At 39.9% G+C, this 25115-nt stretch overlaps 1 protein-coding gene across 1 annotated transcript in view; it reads right to left on the bottom strand.

Annotated features, from left to right (window-relative positions):
- The window catches only part of BMPER (BMP binding endothelial regulator), a 292874-nt gene that overhangs the window by 115841 nt on the left and 151918 nt on the right, over window positions 1-25115 (bottom strand). Inside the window, exon 7 of the mRNA XM_088464418.1 lies at window positions 3636-3735. Within this exon, the coding sequence (XP_088320544.1) occupies window positions 3636-3735 (100 nt within the window). The remainder of the gene's footprint in view (window positions 1-3635; window positions 3736-25115) is intronic.

Raw genomic sequence — 25115 nt, 5'->3', positions numbered from 1 at the left:
CCATAATATTAAGAGAAAACTGTAAGTTATATCAAGTGGATTGCTGGCCCCACATCATACTTGTCTACTCTCCTAGAAAGTCTGGGAGACTCCTGAATTTTTGTGTGTATCCCCAGATTCCTGGGGGAGTAGCCCACCCTCATGGATGTCACTCATTCACAGTGAGGTAGGCAGGATTGGGGCTTGAAAACACACAATTTCTGGTAAATATAGTGTCATTACTTAAGCCTGTATCCCTACGTCATGAGGAAGTCAATTACAAACAATATCAGGTAATATCACAGAGTGTGTTGCTTTAACTTAGAATTTGATGGAAATGTATCTCCAGGTGTTTTTTTCTAATAGGTCAATATGATCCTGTCCATCAACTTAAAGGGGTAACATTTATGGTGATGCTTCTGTGGATCTGGACAGCAGCAGAATTTTCTTAGCCAAAGAGTTTGACCAGAGAGTGGAGCATCACGTGATTGGCCCAGACACTACCCTTTTGACAAAGTTAGATACAGAGTCATGTGATCAGCTGCAGCTAATTACAAGTAAAATGCTCCAGCCATTTCATTATACATCCTATAAAAATAACATTTTGTCTGTATTATTACAAAATGAAGCATGCTATTTTTAAAGATCAGTAAATTAGGCCCATTCTGATTAGCAGCAGAGCTAATTGAAAATTGGGAACTAAAGAACAGTTAGAATATGAATGTAATATTGTGTACATGACTGAAAATAACAGTTTATATGTCGGTAATATATCAGGAAGAGACCACAACCACCATCAACAAACACCTATTTAAAAAACAAAAAAACAGTTGTAGCAAAAATCACAGTTTTAAAGACTCCCATAAGAGAGTGGCTACGTGTATATATCTTTGTTAGAAATCTTGCACCCATATTTAAAACAAACCACATCCAAACTGCACAAATGAAGCCATATTCATAAATCACATGAATTATGATTATTATGTGCATGAGAGGGTGCCATTATTCAGAGCCACTCAGACGATGCTTCATAAAGAACTGTGTCGGTTAAAGAAAAATCCATCAAATAAATTGTGGAAGAAATTTATTTACCTCACTCAGCAGCAAACAGGACTATAAACATTAGAAATCTCTTGCAAATGTGCAAACGATGGCTTTCACTGCTTACTTTCATTTATCATCACCATATGCTTTTGTCAAGACTCCTACGTCCTTGGCCACCCAACAACCATGAGTAAAACAAATCATTTCATTGATACAAAGTATCCTTTGAAAACACCATTGTGTTAAAAAATATATATGTTCTTTTATATGCAAGTCAACAAAGTTTTATTTTTAGGGTTACTTTCTGTGCTAATTACCGCTTTTACTTTTTTTTTAAACTAGAATTTAGGAAATCCTTAAATATTTTGAGTAATTGTTTTTTTTTATTCCTTCCTACTGTAGTTTACAGGGAAGACAGTTTTCCTATGCAGTCTCTTTCAGCAATCTCTCATGAAAAACATAGTGGGTAGCTATTTTTTCCATGTACCAGCCTCTGTTATTTATTACACTGATACACCCTAACACTGTGAGAAATAATGCTGTTAGGATGTTTAGGGGTAGGATAATTGTTTCACTAATTTATTTATCATTAAAACCTAGATGAAAACATCGGTCTTCATGCTTTACTCACATGAGAGCATTCATCCCTCTATGCAGAGTTGCATATGAAAGATACATGCAATTCTGCAGCGAGGAGCAAATTTGCTAACTCTACATCTTCCTCTAATTACTCAGACACTACCAAATATATCCTGCTTGTTCATGGTATGCACACTTTGACATACATCTGTGTATTTGTGAATCCTAGTAACAGTTTTATTATATAAGGTAACTTCTGTTTTAGGATTAGTGGCCCATTACATTCAAAAATGTCATTTAAGCACCCATAGTACTTCCATAGATTGCCTGTATAATGGAAAAATAAACTATTTAAAAGCAGTATTTAAACATAAAAAAATGGGAAACAAGAAACACAGATTATTCCAGTGTTGTGTAAAATGTCAATGGCCTGTTCTATTTAACTGGAAAGGAATTCTAAAACTTTACAGAATGCAAATATGTGTCAATACTAACCATTATTTGTATTTCTTAACATCTTGTAAATTACAAACCAAACACAGGGACAAGAGAGAAATGCTCATAAAACACACAGAAGCTATTCCCACTGTTTACAAGGATTATATCACATAGAAATTATTTATTCTTTTTGGCAAGATAGCTTGACACGGACTCCTAGACCATAATCTTCAATGCTGTTTGCATGGATGTTTGTTATTCTGGGCACTGAGATGGGGTATTAACTACTAATGCCATTTTTTTTTACTGTGATATAACTTAATTGGTAGCAGTTGGTTAACCTTTTGTAACATTTATTTTTAAGAATTATTGCAATCACTAGTTTTTTATACTGAGCTTGGTTCAAACAAAATAAACAGTTTAAAAGACAAGTAGTAAATTGTCAGTAAATGCCACACAATGCCACACAAAACCACATATCATTTCATATGTGCAAAGGATTATGCTCTGTTTATAGGCCCTTAGAGGCTACAACTTTATACAAAAATTTGTTGAAAATATACTGTCTGACCCCATTTCTGACAGTCTCTCCACCTATTTCTAAATAAATGCAGTAACTCTTCCCCAATATTTACCCAAAAGGTATATATTATTACTATTATTATTAATAATAATAATAATAATAATAATAATAATAATAATAATAATAATAATAATAGAATAATAATAATAATATTATTGATCTGATCTTGGTTATGTAATTTTTCTGGTCTCTCAAATATATTACTCATACTATATTATTGTCTTTCCTAATTCTGTTGTTATCTTTGTCATGCCCACTTCTCGTTCCCTCCAGTTACACCCCATCCCCCCTTTTCCCCTGATATGAGATGTTTGCTGTTTTGTTCTCCTGTTGATAACTTTTGTTTTACTATAAAAATGTTCAACTATTTCTTTTTTTTACATTTATGATGAAAAGAAGCCGTCTTTTCATTACACGATTAGCATGTTTCTTTATTAGAGCAGCAAATTCAAACGCACAGCCGTATTGTCCTTAACATAATTAAGCTATAAAACTTAAGACAATCATTGATTTTTGCATTTAATGAACTGCACTATCAATTAGGTAATTATATTACCCTTAAAGAATGTCAGATGTGTATATATATATATATATATATATATATATACATAATCATATATATATATAATTAGTTAACATACAAACAGTAAAATGCAATTACAGTATGCCTATGATTAATCTCATAATATCTCTATGAGGAATCATCGGCCACAATGCACTCCAATCGTTGATACATTCACGTACAAGTGAAGTCTAACTCACAAATCATTAGCACTCCAACTAATTAGACTATAAAAAGAAAAACTTGTTGGAGTCAAAATTTCGAATCCCACATTGATTTTCCCAGATGATCTTGGAAAAATCATTTCACCAGCTCCAGTCCAAGACATTAAAGCAGATTTCAAGCTTGCCTTTGTGGTTATAATCATGTGTGATAAGGTGTGGTTATGGTGCTACATAAAGTTCTTAGCACCAAGTAAGCATACAAACAAATAAAAATGTGTTCACTCACCTATACATTTTGGGCAACACTGTCCAGTAGGAATGTGACTGAGATGCTGGGGGCATGAGAGAATGGGGCAGACTTCTTTTATGCACTGTGTCCTGCCTCCCTGAAGGAAAATAGGTTAAGTTAGAAAATGAAAGACTGTATGTCTGATCTAGTAATAACATATCCTTGGGTGAAAATTCATAAAGCATAGCTACCCTCCTACTGTATAAGCATATATGAAAATAATATGTATTTAGTTTTAGTAATAGGTTATAAAAACAACACAGATTCAATCTTCTTTTACTTATTTGTCTTAAGGTGCTTACACACTAGACGATATGTTATATGATTCACCCGATTTCTATGCCAATCTCATACACGATTTGGTGCACTAGATAGATTTTGTGCAAGATAGAGCTTTAGTCAGATTGGACACTTTTTAGCACCATATCGTGTCCTGGAGAGCCTGGGAGCTGCCGGGGAGAGTTCAAGGGAAATTTCTCATGATATTGCATCGTGAGCACATCGTCTAGTGTGTAGGCACCTTTAGCCCATTGACCTCGGTTATTATCCTTATTACATTAACATTGCCCAAAAATTGTTGTGAATTTTATTGTTGGGGATTATAGTCTAGGAGTCATGGTCAACAATTATATCAACATATAAATTCCATTTTGTGTTCACTATGGAAAGTGAGGATATTGAAGGTATAGTACAGTATTTAAGGAAAAGATAAATTTTTAAATATTTAGATTAAAGCCAATGACAGTAAAATAAGTGTAATTCAATATTAGAATATCCAAAAGAAGTGCAGCCTCAACACTTAATAACTGTATGTTTTAGTATATCTTAGTACAGAACATTTCTTCTAGTTTTTGTACTAAACCGTTAATATCCTATTACAGCACTTAACTCCATAATGCAATCCTTTATTGGGGACCTGCCATAACCTGAAAATTTTATTTGCACATATTCGTAATCAGGATTCCACCTCTTGCAATAACTGGGGTTTAAAATTCCCAGCATGCTTTATAGGATGTATGTATTAGAAGGCTCAGGCTTGTCATAAAAGTTACTGGAGGAATCACAGTTATGCCCTATGTAGACCCTAAGGGCTCTATTTACTACAATCCACATTGGGAATGCAGATTGTAGTGTGATATTACCAAATGAATTTGCAATGCGAATTCAGGCAATATCACAGGGATTTACTACAAATCCCTTGCAAGGACAGAGCTTGCAATAAAGCTCTGTCCCTGCGAATCCCCTCCGCAGCCTTATCACAGTATTTTTGCAAAAAATACTGTGATAAGTGCCGATGCATGCACCGACCGACCGTCGCTGCTACCCCCCCCCTCGGTGCTAAGCCCCGCCCCTGCGATCGCAGACCCCCCGCGACCTCCCTTCCCTTAATTGCACTTTCTTGCATGATCCGGGCTCCGGTGATGTCTTCCACTGCCCCGGTCAGCTGACATGCCATACTGCACTGGGACCTGGTCACCTGATGACTGGGCCACAGTGCAGTATGGGAGACCAGCTGACCAGAGGGAGGACATCACCGGAGCCCCGAACTCCGTTCCCTGGACTCAGTTAAGTAATTTTTTTTTTTAACTATTTTTTTTTTTTTGCAGTGTATCAGTGTGTGGCCTGTTTAGACCACACAGCTGATCATTGGGGCCGGCTCCCGGCTCTGCTCTTCCCGTTAGAGCGGAGCAGGAGTCCGGTAACCGGGGGACACCATGGATAACACCACCTCCAGGTGGCGTTATTATCACAAAGCCTCCCCAGGTATTTTTTTCCCAATTTATTTTCAGTAACTTGCACACAGATTGCATTTCCCTTTACAGTTATGGGAAATGCGATCTGATTACTAAAAATAAGTGATACTTAGGGGTTGGAGTAGAATTTTACGAATTCTACTCCAATTGCCCTGTAGCAACTTTAGGTGAAACTAAAATAATGTGAAAAGGGTGTGAAAATACCCTTTTTCACTTTATTTTAGTAAAAATAATGATAATACATAGAGCCCTAAATCATTGTTGATTAAAGAACACCATAAGAAAAGTAAATTTATTAGACTGAAATTTGATAAAAACCCAATAATAATAATAGCAACTAAATATTCAAATACATAACACAGATATTTATTGTGCCTATGAGAAGCAGAAGGGATGCACAAAGATTTGGAATTCCAGGACACAAATAGTACTCCTGAACTTTTTAGAGTGGCCTACTCAAAATGTTAGATGAATAGCCCTGGTGTATGGGATGAAATGGATTATGCAGACCTCTGCTGTGGGACCTATTAATTGAATTTACTGGTGGTCTTACATACCCCAGTCAAACACTGTGTACTAGACATTCCCAAATGCAGATAGTTAAAGAAATGAGTTATGGGTATTGTACATGCCTGGTCTACATAAAGCGTACGTCACATACATAAGTACCAATCATGTTTGTAACCATTTGTCTTGTTTGCAAAATATGCATTTGTTATTAGGCATCAAAAAAGCTTCTAACACTCCCTGGAACTATAGAAACAACTCCCAGTGTAACATATAAGGAAAAAACCTTTGCTTAACCATGCACACAAAAGCATATATGCCAGGAGAAAAGAAAAAAGCACAAATCAGTATCAGAGGTGCATTCACAAACAAGCTGTTCGGTAGCGCTGGTGATTGTCACCACAATCTGCTTTTTACCCGCAAATATTATAACTTTCTCAGGTGTATATGCTTCTGTGTCCTTGTCTGCATACATTCATATTTGCACTAACACGTCCTTACGGCACACAGACTACATTAGAACATTCCTTCCCTCGGAATCGGTATGATTTACAGCCTAACCCATGCCCGGCAGTTGGAATCCCGACAGCGGCATCTCAGCAGAGGAGGCAAATCCAGATCGTCCCCAGGTAAGTATACAGTAACCTATTTCTACCCCCTAACCCTAACCCTTCCTTAGGGGTGCCTAACCCTAATTTCCCCCCCCCAGTGCCTAACCCTAATCCCCCCTCTAAGTGCCTAAACCTAACCCCCCCTTCCCTACCACCTAAACCTGTCCCCCGGGGGGGTGCCTAACCCTAACTCCCCTTCCCCTAGCCTAACCCTAACCTCCCGGGGGGGGGCCTAATCCTAAGACCCCCCCGGGAACCCTAAACCTAACACCCCCCCCCCTGGCTATCCGCACTCGGCGCCCGGCGTCCCTTCGATCGGGATGCCAGTCGGCGTGCTCCTGGCATATGTCTAATGACAGGCGTTGGCATATCGTCGCCTGTCTTTAGACCCTTGCTGGGATATGACAGTCGGGAAGCCGGCTGTTGGGATTATGTCCGCTGGCTTCCCGACTGCATACCCTTCCCTCAACTGTCTTGCCTCTCAAGGTGCTTACTGGCATAAATACCAGCACTCACGCAAAACTGGATAGACATATATGTACACGCAAACTTTTCTGGACATGTGCAGAATGATTTCCTGCAAAATATGTTATTCTAACTGACATTGTTGTACTCACTCTGTATCTAGACTTATTGAAGTATTATTCAATTAAATGGTTTATATAGTACACCAAAATGTGAAAGAAAGTTTCAGGAACTCTTTGTTGTAAGGTGGTCAATTTGTACCTATAATTTTAATATGTTATTCTATAGAACACAATACTGAACGAACATTATATGGCAACTAATAGAAATGTGTTATCTGCAGAACACACTCAGAGGTTATAAGTTATCATTATTGACTTTCCAAAATCCAAACCCGTGGAGTTTTAGATATTCATGTTTAATTGCTTTTCATTAATGGAGGATACAGCATAGTAATTAAACTGCCTCTAACAACTAAAACACGAAAAGGATTTCTGTGCAATTAGTCAGCAGAACTATTCCCTGGGATACATTTTCAAAACCCTTTCGGCATCCAAGGATTAGAAACAGTTGGAATAACCATCTAGAGCACCGAAATTTTATGTTTTGCACCATCAAAACAGAAGCGTCAAGAGATGGGTGTTTAAAATGAAATGCAGCTCATTTGCTTTGCAAGTAAAGTTGGACCGGACTTTAATTACACATTACACTGTTGCACTGTGTGGTATGACATCATAAAGTATTCCATGCTGACTAGCATGTTAACAAAAGTCAAGTAACCACTCTAGAATGGATAATGAGAAACACATGACAAGTTTCTAATGTCACTAATTTAGAAGTATTTGAACCTCTACCAACTCTAGCAGTATTTCCACAACTACCTAAATGTAATACATGAAGTCTCTGCAAAAACCCTCATAAAGCTGTCATGAATTCAACATTGAACTTTCATTGAAATTTTGAAAAATGAGGTGCGAATGTTGAAGGCAAAGCTGAAAAAGACCAGATGTTGATGGATCTAAGAGTTAATAATCAGAACTCCCAGTCATTAGAACTTCTCTTAGAAAAGCATAGAAGCACTTATCTAAATTAACACAGTGACTGCTTTGTACAGCTTCAAAAAGCATTTATGTACATTTCATACATGAAACACAAGTACTATTAATGGGATATGACAACTATCTTTCCAAGATGGGTTACATCTGTGAGGGCTAACCAAGGGTTGACCTAAAACAAATTAAGATGACACCTCCAAACATTATCACAATAAACACGAGCACTATTGGGACAAGCCCAGTCTAAATAAGGCTGGCTGTTGTTTATGCCGCTAAGAATGGTATGTACTCTATAAACATGATAGGTTTAAAAGAGAAGAAAGGGCTAGGGAGAGTCTCCATTCAGTCTATGAATAAATAAACTCAGTCAAGGGCATGAGAAACAACGTTTGTCATGTACTGTATGTTTCCATGCATTATGGATAGCTGCAATCTATTACAACTATAAAGTCATGGCTTTACTGAATTGTGGGTTCCTTAAATGTTTGTTAGTAAAAGAGTAAGCTTCTCTATTGAGTGTGTTACTGCAGAACACAAAATAACTGGCAGGCTGATCACGTAGAGTTCTAGAATACACAAAGCACTTGGGTCAAATGCCTTATTAGTCCAAAGGTTAAAAAAGGAGGGCACAACCACTTCACAAATATAAGGCACAGCAATAATTTACATGGAAAGATTTATATCTATGTCATATATAGGAGCCAGCTCTGTGGGTGCTTGAGCACCCCCAATATTTGTGCTGCCAATAATCATGTCTATGCATGGCATATGGGAGGTGGTAATTTGAACACCCCCAATCATTTAAAAAAGTTGTCTGCTATGATGCCACACCTAGGTAAGACACCTTATTCAGTTGTCCCTTTCTTGCTCCCAAATTTCCCTGTCCCTAATTTTGTGCATCTTACGCAGGGTTGTAACTTGGGGTGTGCAAAGGGTGCCATCTTCATACATTAAAGGGGTGGGCCGGCACAGTGCACACTGCCGCCCTGTTACAGCACTGATCTTACATATCTTTATATTTACACTTACTAGAATAGGTGTCTATTTCATAAATTTAGAATGAGATTTACAACCTTGTTGATAATTTTGTCTTTGTATAGTAAGTATACTAATATATATCCAGATGTATGGAGAGTACAACTGATGCACAGCAAAGTATACACTGCAATCCTGTGCATCCAGATGTAAGCTAGATGGAGCTGCACTGTCTCCATTTTGAGGCAATGGTAGCCTGGTACAGTTAATGCTAGAAGTGACAGGAGCTCGGTTATGGCATTTAGTTAAATGAAATGCCATCCATTTGTATGTAGTTGTATCTAAGGGTAGGAATGATCAAACCTTGCAAAAGAAAAAAAGTGGTGTTGCCCATAGCAGCCAACAAGATTCTAGCTATCATTTTCAAGGATGTAGTAGATAAATGAAGGCTAGCATTTTATTGGCTGCTATGCACAACATCTTCACTTTTGCTTTTAGGAAGGTTTGATAAACTTACTCTTAACATGTAATTAAAAAATATGTGACCACTCTCCAAAACGTCCAGGAGACTATCTAATTTTTGAGAAGTCCCAAAGTGAACAGTGTGGCACTTCTTAGTGAAAAGTGTGGACATGGGATATGATGACAAAATTCTAGGTGAATAGCGTCATCATAGTCTTGTCCCCTTGTGCATGAAGCTGTGATTAGTAGACTGTTGGAATGTTGAGGGAGTGGGACGTGACCATATACACATAAGTTCCAAATATATAATGAAAGTTACAAAAATAAAATGTTGGAATTGGTATGGAGTTGCTGTAAGTAGTGATCAACTTGTCGAGGTAAAATAAAAAATTGTGTTATGGGGCATAAACACTAGACGATAAAAGTGATATTAACGATAACGATATCGTTCAATGATATATCGTTCGTATCGTCCAGTGTGTATGCACCAAACATCCAACAAAGCACACTCGCTCCAGCGGGTCATTAATGATGTTTGCTGTCGTGCAAACAAGCAGGCCAATCTGACGATATCGTCAGGAAGTGCCTGTTCAGGATGTGACAGGATGACGTCACTGAACGATATAATTAATGATATCGTTCAGTGTGTACACCCAATATCTTTCACCAATATCTTTCACCAAAATCTTTCAGCAATATCTTTCAGCACATCGTCTAGTGTGTATGGCTCTTTAGAAGTTGTGTTAGAAGTAAATGAAGGACAGTGGTATAGATAGCTCTAGGGAAATGTACCAATTCCCCATTTCAAATCCTAATCTCTGTGAAATACTAATGAGAATGGACAGATCTTCTACAGCACTTATGGACAAATTGCTATTCAGGTGTCTGAAGTAACCTAGACTATATGGGAGCAGCAGTAAGTATAATCAAACAGGAACTCTTTATTTCTGTACAAACAGGATCAAACACCTGCTGCTTTCTTAACATGGAGAAAAGGAAAGAAGGAAGCACCTTCTTCTGGATAAACACACACCCTGGCTACCTTCATTTTGTTGCTTTTGTTCTAGCATTTTTCTTTTCACTCTATGCAAGCTTTATACATCCTTGAATGTCCTCAAACTGTCAGTTGAGCTGCTGACTGTCTAAAATCCTGTAGTAGCTGACATAACCAAACAACTGCTTGAATTGTGTAGGCCGCTGAAATGTATTCGGCTTCTGTTTATGATAAAACAACTCACATTTCCTTTTTAATGGACCATGAGATTGGACTATTCCCAAATTGAACAAGTAGCCAGGTGTATCTACATATCTTTGCAATTCTGCTGACAAAATCAGGTTCAAGTCCTGTGTGTGTCTAAGCCACTGCTTCACTCTCTTAATTGCATTCCAATCTCTTTGACTAGGATAACTCACAAATCTAGAAATCTATTATACATAGGGGTATATGTACTAAGCTTTAAAGAGTAATAAAGTGGATGGAGATAAAGTATCAACCACTCAACTCCTGTCAGTTTACACGCTGTGTTTGAAAAATGACAGTTAGGAGCTGATTGGTTGGTACTATATCTCCATTCACTTTATCTCTCTCCAAGGCTTAGTACATCTATCCCATAGCTACTCAAGTATCAGGCCTTGTAGTAGTTGCCACATATAAAAGTATCCCTACCGCTTGTCTGTACTGTTCATTATTTGGTAAGAGATCATCTCTTTCTAATTTCAGATGTGATGTGTCCATTGGTGCTGTCTCACCAATGGACGCATTTTTTTTGCTTCTGACATTTCAAACTGATTGAGAAAAGTACCAATTTTAGCAGGTTGATTGAGTAGAAAATGTTCATGTTCTTATTGCTGCATTTGGATTCTTAGGTACTAGTAGTATGTCACCTCTCCCAGGTCTTTAGTATCAAAGTGTGAGTCTAGAACCTCACAGTTTTGTTATTTCTTCTTCATGGGCAATAATCAAATCAACCACATATAAGAGCAGAGACATCCATTTCCCTATTTCAAACTTTGAGTATAGGTATGGATCACACACAGAGTTCCCGGGTCCTGCAGGCTGCATTGGAAGAGACTAAGGTGTCATTGTACAAGTGGCTGCTTCTTCCGATAACAGCCGGTCACTATAGGCTGAGAAACGATCAGGTTCTTACCCCAGCACGCTGTTCTACCCAGGACTGTTACGTTACACTCGTGTTGAGTGTCCAGCCGACTCCGGTTGCATTGCCGCATGACGGGACCGTTATTCATTTATCAGGCACAATCTGTGCCACAGCGTTCTATGTGCTTCCACGCTACACAGCGGTCCTCCATTCCACGCATGAAGGCACTAATATTGCTACACGCCAGACCTTAAGGATTTCCAGGGGAGATCCACGCTGTGCCAGCACCACTACGGTACTATTTAAACTGTCTTGTAATGGAGGCTGTATTAAGTCACAGATTGCTGGACTATAGACACATATATCCAGACGTGTTTTTCAATACAGACTATTTGTATTATACATTTTAAAGTATCCACTTGCAATGAGATAACCAATTGGTTGTTTCTCAATTGATCTCATTCTCTGTTATCTAAGGATACATTTAACAGAGCATCTCCCTAGTTGTCGTGAGATAGTGAACATTTTACATATTTTTACTCATTGGGACACTGGGGGTCATTCAGACTCGCTCGCGAGCGCAGGACGCTCGCAAGCGGGTCGATGTTCCCCCACTGCGCATGCGCACGATGGAGGGAGCTCCGTCGTGCGCATGCGCGAGACCCGGCGAGTGACGGGCTCTCCATCGCTCCGGGTCTCGCACCAAAGGAGGCGTGCTGTTGATGTTGATTGACAGCACGCCCCCTTTGGTGGGCATGCCGGGGGCGTGCCTGCCAGACGGAGGCGTTCCCATGGGAACGCCTGCCGTCTGAAGCCGGCCCCACTGACATCACTAGTGATGTCAGTGGGAGTGATTTTGGCTCTGATAGAGCCAAAATCACTCCAGGGCTTGCGGCAGCGAGACCCTACCGCAGGGTCTCCGTCGCAAGCCCAATGGACGCGATGGTCAAAACCATCGCGACCATCATCATGGACGCTCGCATATGCTGTGGGTGGTAACCCACAGCTATGCGAGCGGCCAGGAGGCCGCTCCATTTTCATGGAGGAGGGCACTTATTCAGAGCGAGCGCTCTGGTCAGTGCAAAGGATTTGCAACAAAGTATTATAAAAGTGAAAGTTAGATTTAGGATTGTTTAGTTTGTCCCATTACTTTTGGCCCCTTAAAAAGTGGGAGGCACATATAGAAACCGTTGTAATTCCTACACCGTTCACCTGATTTGGATGTAATTACCCTCAAATTAAATCTGAAACTCTGTAGTTAAAGCACATCTTGTTTGTTTCACTTCAAAACCATTTTGGTGGTGAATAGAGGCCAATATATGAAAATTCTGTCAATGTCCCAATATTTATGCACCTGACTGTATATTGTATGTTTCCTTTTCTGGATATCCCATGATATTTATCATCTGTTATTTTTACATTCACTTGATTCTATTCATGTTTTAAGAAGGTATTTAATATATTTTTTTAGTGGTTTTTAGCGCTCCCAGTTTTCTTTTTGTACTTTTGCACAGGTCATATAGGGGTCAGCCTCACCTTTTCTGGTGAGCTGCTTTTAGATCATTTTTGAAGTGCTCACCCATTTTTCCTTTTAGGTATGGATCAGCTTTACTTCAAGAAAACTTTTTTCATTTTACAATTCCATGCTCTTGCTAATTGCTTAAGACCATAGAGCATTTTTGGAATTTTTGGCCCTTTTTGACATAGCCTTCAGACTTTCTCATGTACAATTCTTTATCATCATTAAGAAAAGCAATTTTGATCTTTGCATATTTCTTAAGACAATTATGGCGATCAAAGTTCTGAAAGCACTCTGTTTAGCAGCAGGTGCAAAGTGGCATCATAATCTTCACCATATTTTTGCACTAGCATTCCAGCTTAGCTATTCCATCTGAAGCTGAATGTTTCTTTATCTCATTCATTCTGGCTTTCCAGGCTTTGCAATCTGCCTTTCAGTGGCCAGGTTTCTTGCACAATAAAGCCGCCTACACACTTGGCGATTTTTTACATGATCTGGCCGATTCCGACACATTGGAATGATAGATCATGTAAAAAATGCCCAAATCGTGAGTCCCCACTCACGATCACGATGCGATGAGCGTCCCTGCTGGTCGCACATCGCATCTTCAGATCTGCCGTGCTGTAGGACAGATTTGCCAATATGGGACACAATGCACTGGATGTACGATAGATCTTAAGTCAGATTGGACATTTTTTACTCCAAATCGTGTGTAGGATTACCAGGAAGCTGCCAGGGGAGAGTTCAAGGGAAATCGTACATCGTGAGCACATCGCCAAGTGTGTAGGCACCTTTAGATATTCAGGTGCTTCTGGTCTCTGACTAGTGCTTTTAATAATATAATCCTGAATTCTGTATCATACTTCATTGCACTTTCTATCTTGAATTAAATTCATCTACAAGTTTCCCTTTAATATCCACTAATGTCAGCTCATCAACTGGTCTGGCAACAAGTGCTGTTACAAATGTCTCATAGCTGTCAGGGAGACCACTGAGTAACAGGACTGCTATATCAAAGTCCTTTATTTGTTCTCCTATGCTGCACAAATGCTCTACCATCTCCAAAGTATGTAATCCTGCATCTGCTGGCCTTTAAGCAGTTTAGCATGGTACAGATAACCGAGGTTTGCATAGGACAGAGGGCATATAAACCTCTTGACAGGGATAGATGGGGTTAATAAAGTGAAAGGAGGGGTTATTTAGGATTGACAGTTATTTAAGTTACAGGGATAGGTTGTTTGTTATTAAAGGGGAGTGGTTACTGGGAGTATGGGTAATGTCTCTAAGATATCCTGCCTCTTTGATTCTGATCTGTAGGCTGCATGGTCACACAGGTTGTAGATCTCCTACATTTCTTTATACTCTTTTCTTTCTAACTCTGTCCCTAACCCCCTCTCGCTTTCTTCTTTCTGTATTCTAACTCATTTCTCTGTGTGATCAGGAATAATTAGCTCCATGAGCAAGGTCTTTGCCTAAAATGTAATAGGGCACAGGTTCAAGTACAGGTCAGGACAGTATTTTTCCTTCCTCCCTCACAGTACCTCCGGTCTCTCATCTTCCTCTCTTCCTATGTGTCGCCCCTCACCACCATCTGTCTGATGCAGCTATTAGTGCACAGCACGCTCGAACGCCGCAACTGCGGGCTCACGTGTTGGCCGCAGGTTCCGCCAGCTCCCCTTCCCACGGCTGTGTCCCGAACAAAGGGGCAGGAAAGGGCCGCATAGATGCGCGGGCCGGGAGCCTCTGTCATGGCGACGGCCATCGTCTATAGTCGGGGGGCGGAGCCAGGTTGCTGGTCAGAGCCAGCATTCTTATATACCTGATTTTATTTAGCAAAATGAAGGGCTGACTATACACCAAGTGGCAATTAGAAATTCATTCATTAACCACTTGCCTGGCATGGTCGTATCAGATACGACCAGTCAGAAAAGCTCTATGGGCGGCTGCTGGAAAATCATTTTCTAGCAGCCGCCAATCACAGAGGGACCTCCTGGTCCCTCTGCACTCTTTGCCCCTTCCTGTGGGCAGATCACCCAGCGCCGGCGAACCCACCCCCCCCCCCCTCCCGGTGGCTACCGAGAGGACAGGGTAGAGAAGACAACGCTGTCCTTCTTTCCCTCCTCCGACAGTTAGCAGCAGCAGGGTAGAAAAGGCAGCGCTGACAGCGCTGTCCTTCTCTCCCTACTCCGGCTTGCAGCAGCGGCTGCTGACAGGGAAGAGAAGGCAGCGCTGATAGCGCTGTCCTTCTCTCCCTCCTCCGGAGAGCAGCAGCCCAGCGGCTGCTGACAGGGCAGAGAAGGCAGCGCTAACAGCGCTGTCCTTCTCTCCCTCCAACTCCGGCTAGCAGCAGCCGCCGGGCAGGGAAGGTAGCGCTGTCAGCGCTGTCCTTCCCTCACTCCACCCAGCCTCTTCCCCATTGATGATAACCCCACCCCCATGACCTCATGAATAAATCAGAGCCCTGGCCATAATATATGTGTATATATATATATATATATATATATATACATCTGTATATGTATGTGTATATATATATATATATATATATATATATATCTGTATGTGTATATATATATATATATATATATATATATACATACATATATATATGCACATATATATATATATATATATATATGCACGTATACATATATATATATACATATATATATATTATATATATTCACGTTTATATACATATATATATGCATGTGTATATATATATATATATATATATACACGTATATAGATGGCAGCCCCCAACCGATGTTGAGGAAACATCGGTAGCTGTGGTCACATTCGATGTTTCTATCGATGGCCAACTGTACTATAAAGCATAAAAATTGCCTTTTTTATGGTATACAGCGCTTAAAACATTTTTTTTTTTTTAGAAAATCGTGTTGGATAAGTTTTAAAAAGCTTTTCCTGACCTAATTCAATCATAAAAAAAGACAATTTCGGAGTGGTTTTTGGAGAGAGAATTCGTCAGTTAAGTGGTTAAACAATGTCATTTTATCAGTACAGGCACATTCAATGAAAAAGTCTAAAGATTAAAAAAAAAAATACTGGTTAAAGCTCAAATTCATATGAACCTTTCTGGTATTAATTAGGTGTAAATTAATAATTTCAGTCGTAGGTTATATATTAGTAAGAAGGCAGAATAAATATATTAGAGATAACTGTAGAGAAGCAGTTGTATCAAATCAGGTTGCAGTCTAAAATTAGTTCTCATACGCTGCTGTAAGCCACAGCTCCCGGTGTGGGATGTGGGGAAATGTAATGTGCAGCGCTGGCTCCCTTCTCAAACATCATCCTTGAATAGAGATTGGGAAAGGACCAGATTTATTGCAATACAATGGTGGTGCAGTCTCTCTTATATATGGAGAGACTGGGGTTCAAATCCCAGTGTGGGATTCTGAGAATAATTAGCATTTTAATAACAAGCGCATTTTAGCACACGTTATCACAAGCCAGCATGTCAGAAACCACTGTGCCTTTGTTCTTACTGTATGTTCTTGTGGCACATTCTGTTATTATATTGTGTATATAAATATATTTCTACCACAAATTATATGTAGGAAAGATAGACTGATTCTAATATAAAAAATAAATTCATTATTTAAACCTGAATAAAGACCGTATCGACCATCTAACTCATTTATTACAACAATACATTCCTGTGTATAGCCATACACATAGATCAAAAGTACGTAAAGGGGACAGTGGATAGGGGAAATATGAATCATGGGGTGTTCAGCAAATAGTATATCACAAACGACACCTTCGCTAAAAGTTGTGAAATATTGCTAATGTCAACCTAAAATATATAGGCTATGCATCATAAATCTACTGAATCACTTTACATGGGGTTCATTAAGCTGAATATAGTGGGAGTGTAATGAGACCTAATAAACCTGTAGGGACCTAAAGTGAGTAAGAGCTCCCACCTCATCCACTCAAACTGGTTACATCTTGTAAATTGTTAAACGCTAGTTCATAGTCCAAAATGACAATAAACCAGAAATTATTTAAATATTATTTAGCTTTATACTGATCATTCGTTTTTGCAAAGTATTGGGAAACTAACCTCCTCTTCTAGTAACATTAATTTGTTCAATTGCTTTCACAGAATTTTTAGACCACCTTTTGGACAAAAAAAGTAAATGCCTAGGAACACTATGCACCTGTAGTCCTTAGTTTACACATCATTTATGTTCTACTAACCGTATATTTAGTGTATGAATTTTGATTGGCAGTTCAGAAAACCTTTTAACTGGAATACAGTTTCATGTGTGTATGATGTTATTGAGGTGATTCTACAGTATGGATAACATGATCGCTTGTGGGGCAATTGGTTCAGGTCTCTGTGGTAACCATGTGAATTTTTGAAGTTCTGATGTTATAATTTTTCTGCTTTTTGAAGCGCTCAGAGCAAAATGTTTTCAGTTTATTAGACTTTGTGAATACCACTTTATCAACATCTCCTATGGTAGGTGCCAAAAAAGCGGTCCATCTTTAGTACATGTAAGCTAGGCTCCTGCTCACTGTAACCTGTGCTCCTGGATTGGGTCTCTTACCCATGTGAGGGTGTCTTTCTATAACACTCACTATTTTGAGAGCTTTGTCTAACTCTAAAACATTATGGGGATATACGTTTTACACAAAGGACTGATACATCTACTTGGATTATTGTTCAAACATCTCACTGGAACATTTGAATCCTCAGATGCAGGAACTGGCCTGTGGGAATATTATTTTTATTTTCTACATTTTTGTGTTGACAGCTTTTTTTTTTAGTTCAAATATGTGGGTATTAGAGTTAAGGTGACCTACAAAATTTAAATTGAAGTCTCATCCCCGTCCCAAATATAGAACAGATCATCTATATATTTTGCATACAGAACCAGGTTTGACCTGGGTCCACCACCTAAAAAATACGCTCTTCAAAACACACCAAATCTTATATACATCCCTCTGTAATAACAGGACATAACCCTGGCTTGGGTTCCCCCATGCCGAATGCTGTGGGCCCCTCCAGGCTTGTAGGAGCTGAGGCAGCCTTTTGAGGCAGCGTTAAAGCAGGGTTGCAAGTATCAGGGAATACTACGTCCCTAGATGCTGGGGCCATCGCGGTGCTGCTTGTGTCTGTGGAGGTGCTCCGATGCCCCGGCTGCCTTAGCAGTCTGGGGGCGCTGTGGCTACAGGGGGTGTCCTCATCTGTGCCCACAGCATCTGCCACTTGGGTCCACTCATTCAGCAGTTAGGTAGGATTTGTGGTCTGTCTCTCTCTTCTTTGCCTGTTGCTCCCTCTGTCTCTTGCTCCTTCCACTGCTGCGCCTGCGCAGCCGATTTAAAGCCTGACTTCAGGGGACCCTGGGAGTTTCGAAAGACAGTGTCTCTGTGTTCTTTTTGTTTCAGACATCAGTGCCGTCGAACACCCCGCAGTCGCTCCTACCACCACCCCAGGGATCTATGGTGTCACTCCTGTTGCCAGGCCTGATGTCGGCAGCGCAGCCGTTACACCTTCTGATTACTGGGCTGGCATGTAGAGTCTGGTATGTCAGTCCTTGGCTCCCTCAGACCTTGTTTGCCTATCAGGCTTTGTGGCAGCAGTGAGCGACTTTTTTGCAGCTTGGCAGGAGATTACTTACCTGAGTGACGGCTTGCGGGTGTGACCTCCCGGCAGAGCTGCTCCCTGGTCCTCTCATCAGCGTTGCAGACGTAATGAGTCACGGGGCGCTGATGAGAGGACACGGGAGCTGTTCTGCGCTGTATGCAGCGGCACAGTCAGTGCCGCTGCATACAGTAACACCGGATCGCCGCAGTGAGCCTCAATCCAGGAACAGGTGCCACTGGACACCAGTTCTCGGCAAGGTCACACTAACCCTGTGTGGGGGCCCCTCCATGTGTGGGGCCCCCCGCTGTTGCCCCCCCTTAATCCGGCCTTGCTAAGAGGAGTGCCATAAAAATTGACTTACATCCAAATGTAACTAAGCCCCAAAGCAAAGATCTATTTGTTGATGGAAACACACTAATACTTTTTAGAAAATGCATTCAGCCATAGGGATCATTCCTCCTTATAACCAATGCAGGGAAATGATACTAATGATCCAAATTGAATATATATATATATATAAACAGTGGTCGAAGTGGGGCTGTATACGGCGGTATAACATACCGCCACTTCCCGGCCCCACTTCATTTTAGCCGCAGTAGAGAATACACCAGCGCTGGGATCCAGTATGACATCCCAGCGCTGGAACAATGGTAGAAATGTGTAGAGATGTGTCCCGCATCGCAACGTTCAATTTGAGACCGGATGTGACCATTGCGACGTTCAATTTGTGACCGGATCCAGGCACCAGTTACGTAAGGGGAGTGAGGTGGGAAGTTTACTTACTTTTCCCCAGCGGCTGCTCAGTTCTGCAGGCACTGGGTAGGGGGTCCTGCTTTGCAGAGGGGAGAGGGTGCTGACAAGCAGAGAGACCAGAAGGTCCCTCTGAGAGCAGCAGCTGCAGGAAGATTCTCTTCCTGCAGCAGCCCTCATGTTTATCTGTCTGGACAAAATTTTACGTCCAGTACAGATAAAGAACTGCTTGGTGTGGACAGAAGCTTACGTCCATGCCAGGCAAGTGGTTAAAGAGCAGCAGAAAGTATAATCACAATAACTTTATCAGCAGGTGAACACTGATGACATCTGCATATACAATAAACACAGCTGAGAAGAGTGGTTGCAATATCGAAATGACACGTCTAACACCAGTTAATTAGGGCAGCCATTGAGAGGGGATTCTGTCAATATACAGTCAGTTGGGATGCCGGAGCTTAGAATGCCTGCGCCGGCATCCCGACACCTATCAGAATCCGGCCTCGGCATCCTGACCGCGACATCCCAATGGTAAGTACTGGGGTTAGGGTTAAGGAGAAGATTACGGTTAAGCACTAAGGGACAGGTTAGGATCAGGCTCTATGGGGGAGGGTTAGGTTTATTTTGCAGGGAGGGGGATTTTCGGTTTAGGCACTAGGGGGGAGGGAGGGCACCGGGGAGGGATAGGATACTGACCGACAAGTGTGGGTATCCTAACCCTGTCAGGATTCCGGCATCGGGTTTGTGACCGCCGGGATCCCAAGCGCCGGGATCCCGTACACAACCCATTGAGAGGACTGTTTCAGATTTTCTTAACTATCATTTTATTTTAGGTTTGAAGAAATAGGTTACTTGAATCCCATGGTCATTTGGAATAAAAAATGTTAACAGGTGAAAAATCTCTAAGTAATTTCAAGCATTACTAGTTCATATGACAGCTAAAAAGAAAGGAGCAGCAATCGTTATGCTTCCTGCAATTAGCACTGAAGATTCTTTCTCTCAGCTGCATTCCAATTTTTTGCACATTCAAAACACAACAGACCACCAGATATATCATCTAACATATCTGAAGAAATTTGTTTGGCTCGAGCAACGCTTGGCAGGGATTCGCTGCACAATTTTTCATGCAAAGGTGAAAGATTTGAAATAGGACATCCTGAAATTCATCCTGACCTCATATATGTCACCAGGTACCGACTTCCAGTAGCCAACATCATGATCAGGGATTTTAGTTCTCTCCCGAGCTCCCCCCTTTAATAACAGATAGTCCCTCTAGTCTTTTGACAGGTGGCAACAAACCTATAAATGAATCAATACTTGATGTAAACAGTGAGAATTTTACTTTCTACAATTTCAGGAAAGTTATGACAGTTTTATGTATTTTAGTGCATAACTGACATAACTTTGGTTTTATGAGAAGTGCTGGATTGTGTCCATGTGAAACACTAGTGTTAATGGACAGAAGTACTCTGAGTAAAAGGCTTTAGTTTCATAGCTAAAAATGAAGACACATTAATTTCAAGCCTGATACTTAAATCCCTACTTGATGAAAAATGTATAGGATTTATCAGCAAATCCAGCTTGGTCACTTGAATACATTTCAAATTATTAAGTATATTAAATCAAATATATCATTTTAAAAATAAGAGAATACACTTTAATACATTCTCTATATACCTCCAGATGGGCTACTTGCATGTTGTACAGTACATAGATACTTACAGAAAGGATATTATAAAGAAATGTATCATATACTAGTCTATAAGAGCTCAGAGTAAAGCCTATGGAAGCTGGATCTGATGTCCTGACCACCCATCGACAGCTCAACTTATGAATGGGTGTAAAATTATTCTTCAGAAAAAAAAATCAAGTTTCATAGCATGTATTGGTTGAATTGATAAATGGGCCACGTAGCTTTAACAATGATTATACTGTTACTTACCATGTAACTATTTTGAGATTAATATATATTTTTTGTTCATTTTTAACAAACAATTTTTTTTAAATTTGCCTCCAGACATGGCTCCTGATGAAAGTCTAACTTCCTAGCAACTAACAGATTTAGGCAACATGCAAAGTTTCCACAGTCTAACCCAGTATCATCAGTCATTCTCACTGCAAGCACACAGATGGCAAGCAAGCAGATGAAGGGCACAGCTTATGAAGATAGTTAGCTACCAAAGTCAAGCCCCAAAAACTTTTCATTTTTGGAAATTAATAAATAGCATCATCACGATGTCTCCATACATTGTATGCGGACAGTGCTCTGTTCTTATATATCACCTGCATTATAGGCTTGAGAAATAGGAATTTTAGCTAGTTTAGTGACGACCATGTGGTCCGGAAACTACTGTTTCTGCATGATTATCAGGGCCTATTAATGAGACAAAATGTTGGGGGAAACATTTCATTTCACTTAGCAGTTCATAGATTGGGAGGTTTAATTTGCAAGCTACATCTCTTGCTATTTGCAGACCTTTACAGACTCTAATGCCATAAATAGTTTTATGTAATTATTTTTAAAGGGCCACAGAATTCAATCATTCAGAAATGACATTCAGTCATCTATTTCTATATAAGGAACAATGACTAGGGCTGAATGATACTCCATAAATTCTATTTCTTGCAATTTGACCAAATTTGTGATCAAATGTCGCAAAATAATCACACACCCAATATTCTAAAGTTTAAAAAAAAACTATCATTTCAGTGACACCAGTAATAAAACAGTCCTAATGTACAGTGAACTGTGTAAAATAAATAAATATTCTGAACCTGTAACTAGTTCTGTACTGGTTACTATAACAAGGACCAAGAATATAGACTGCTATAGTGAATACTAACCCCAGGTTGGCCAGTCCAGGGCTTGTGTTGGATGTAGGTTCCCTTATTTTACAAAGAGGGGAAAATGTTTTTTTAACTATTAAAATAACCAACCAGATTTGTTCAATTCAGTGATCACCAATAATCACGCAAAAATCGGATCCAAACTAACCAATGACAACACTCTGTATGTGTGTGCGATTATTGGCTGATCACACTGATCATCTGATTAGCTGGTTAGCTTGGCTTGCTAACAGATCAATTACGTTTTCACTTTCCATCAACATTGAATTTGGTTCAACTTTTTCACAGACAACATACAGCAACACAACACAAACAACACAAATACCTATCTGAAATGCATGTGCTAAGTCAATGGAATCCATCCAAGAGAAAGCAAAAAACAAAATAATAACATATCCAGAATATGTAGTATGGATACTATCTCTGAATTTAGAAGGTAAGGTACCTATCTCAGTGATGTCACTGATTACTAATGAATTAATAAGCAGCAGTCTCATGAACATTGTTTCAGCTACGAAACTGATGATTTAAACTTTTCATCTTGATCTTATTAAAAGTGGCACCTAATACTTAAATTGCATTATTAACAATGCACATTATTTCAAAAACACATACAAATAAACATTTACTTGGCTTCAAAAAGCACAATCACTTAAGTCTCAAATATACTTTTTTCATTTTCCACCCTCCTTCTCTTGCTTCAAGAAAGATGCTGATTTCACGGTCCTTGCCAAGTATTCTGCTCCTTTCCTTAAATTGGTTATAGTCACACATACAGGCACATTTATTTTAGGATTTGTGCTTTTAGGTGGCTCGGTGTTCTGTTTACATAGCGGTGTCGAGACACACATCACCATCATCTGGTGAGAATCATACAGAATTTACAATATGTGTTTCAAATTATCAGACTAAAGATAAATGTGCTGCTTTTTCATAACGTTACAGCTGACTGGTATGAAGCAGACCTAATTCATTGGGCTACTGATGTATTCCAGTAACTATAATGAAAATTCTAGCTGTTAAAGGCTCGCACACTACAGTATTATATAACGAAAATAAAATCTGAGTCAGTGTCACGGAGATTTCCTCCCAAAATGTGTCCTTAATTTCTATGGAAGACTGGTTTTGTGTATGATGTCTTTCAGATTAATGAGATCTAATCTGCAACTCAAAGAAGGGGAAATGTTTCATTGGAGAATGTGAGGAGATTAAATGTTCCAGCTGAAGATTTATTTTTCTGTCCTCTTGCTGGATACATGCCTGCCTTTGTTTTGACTCTCAATATGGAGAGACCTGCATAGTCCGGTGGTAGGTGTGAGACAGAGGTCAAACGTGCTCTTATTCTGGGAATAGTAAGCAACTATACATCAAATGAAGTGGTCTTGCTTACAGGTGCAAATTCTGCATAGAAAATGGAATTTGTGCTGACACTATGAAGAAAAAGACTCCCATATACTCTCACAATGCATTGAATTGTGATCTCCCAAAATTAATTGCTTACATTGGTTATTTACTAAATTTTTCAATTAATCTTACCGGTTTAGCTGCATATGGAGATATAGGGGCCTATTCATCATCACTTAATTTTTACAAAAGCAGGTTAAAATGAACATTTTCACCTGCAATTGTAAAAATTAAGTTTTCGGGCTATTCATCAAGGAAGTAAAGCAGCAGATATAACAGATATCTCCTGCATACCTTCCTTTTGCGGAATGGCCCGCTATCCCCATACACTAGTATGGGGACAGATTTCATCAAGCTCTGAAAATACAATATTTTCGGAGCTTGACTGTGGTAGCATTCGCCAACTTCAGATCTTCATCTTCAATTGGCAAATACCCCCGCTTGTGGATCGTAAGCCACTCCTTCCGAAATGGAGCAGTGAAGCTGCTCGCAGGGACAGTTGATTTTGTATCAGCTGTCATCGCGCCGCAGCAATGATGAGATTACTAAAGCCAAAACCGACTGAAAATCAACAATAAATCCAACTTTAGACTAAAATAGACCATCAAACTAAACAACAATACTTTTTAATAGAAGTCTATATAAATAGCTCATTTACTAACAGTTGTATTGAAAGTCGTCTAAAAGTTGACTTCAAAATGGACTTTAAAAATGCACCTAAACAATGCACCTGCCTGAGGTAGGTGAGTTTGGGAGAATCATGCACAGATCACTATGATCTCTGCATGCTTCTTAGGTAATAGCAAAAAATAAAAAAGATGTGTGGTACACCCCTAAATCCATAGCCAGCCCTGGAACTTTTAGTTGCACCGGTTTTGGAAAATCGGGGGAAAAAACGACGGGTGGTTTCCCCTTATTTTTCCATGAACCAGCACCAGGCTGTACCAGGCAAGGCTGTAATGCCACAGTGTGGGGTCCTCCTGTCACAACATTAAAACAGCTCCAAACATGTCAACCCAGGGCTTGGGAAGTGGGGCCCCCTCAAAAAATTGAGTCACACTTCCTGAGCATTAACCATCCCTGGGCTAAAATCCCAGGGTTATACCCTGTATCCCTTTGGTAGGTGGATGCAGGGGTAATGGGTGAATTCATGTAATATTGTTCTAAACAGTGGAACTACAGGTACCAGACAGCCTGCCCTTTGGCACTTGTAGAACTATAAGTGCCAGCAGGCTGATATCCTGATGGTAAAAGAGCAGGGGTTAGACATATAGACATCTAATTTAACCCTGGCTGACAGGTTGGTATAAAGTAGGGATGTGCACCGACCCCCGTGTTTTGGTTTTGGATCTCCTTGTGTTTTGGATCTGGATTTGGTTTTGCCAAAACCACCCCTTGCGTGTTTTGGTTTC

Source organism: Taudactylus pleione, unplaced genomic scaffold, assembly GCF_031769625.1.
Source record: "Taudactylus pleione unplaced genomic scaffold, aTauple2 ptg000054l, whole genome shotgun sequence".
NCBI classification, from domain to species: Eukaryota; Metazoa; Chordata; class Amphibia; order Anura; family Myobatrachidae; genus Taudactylus; species Taudactylus pleione.
Note: the sequence above shows the minus strand (reverse complement) of the source record. Positions and strands in the feature narration are given on the sequence as shown.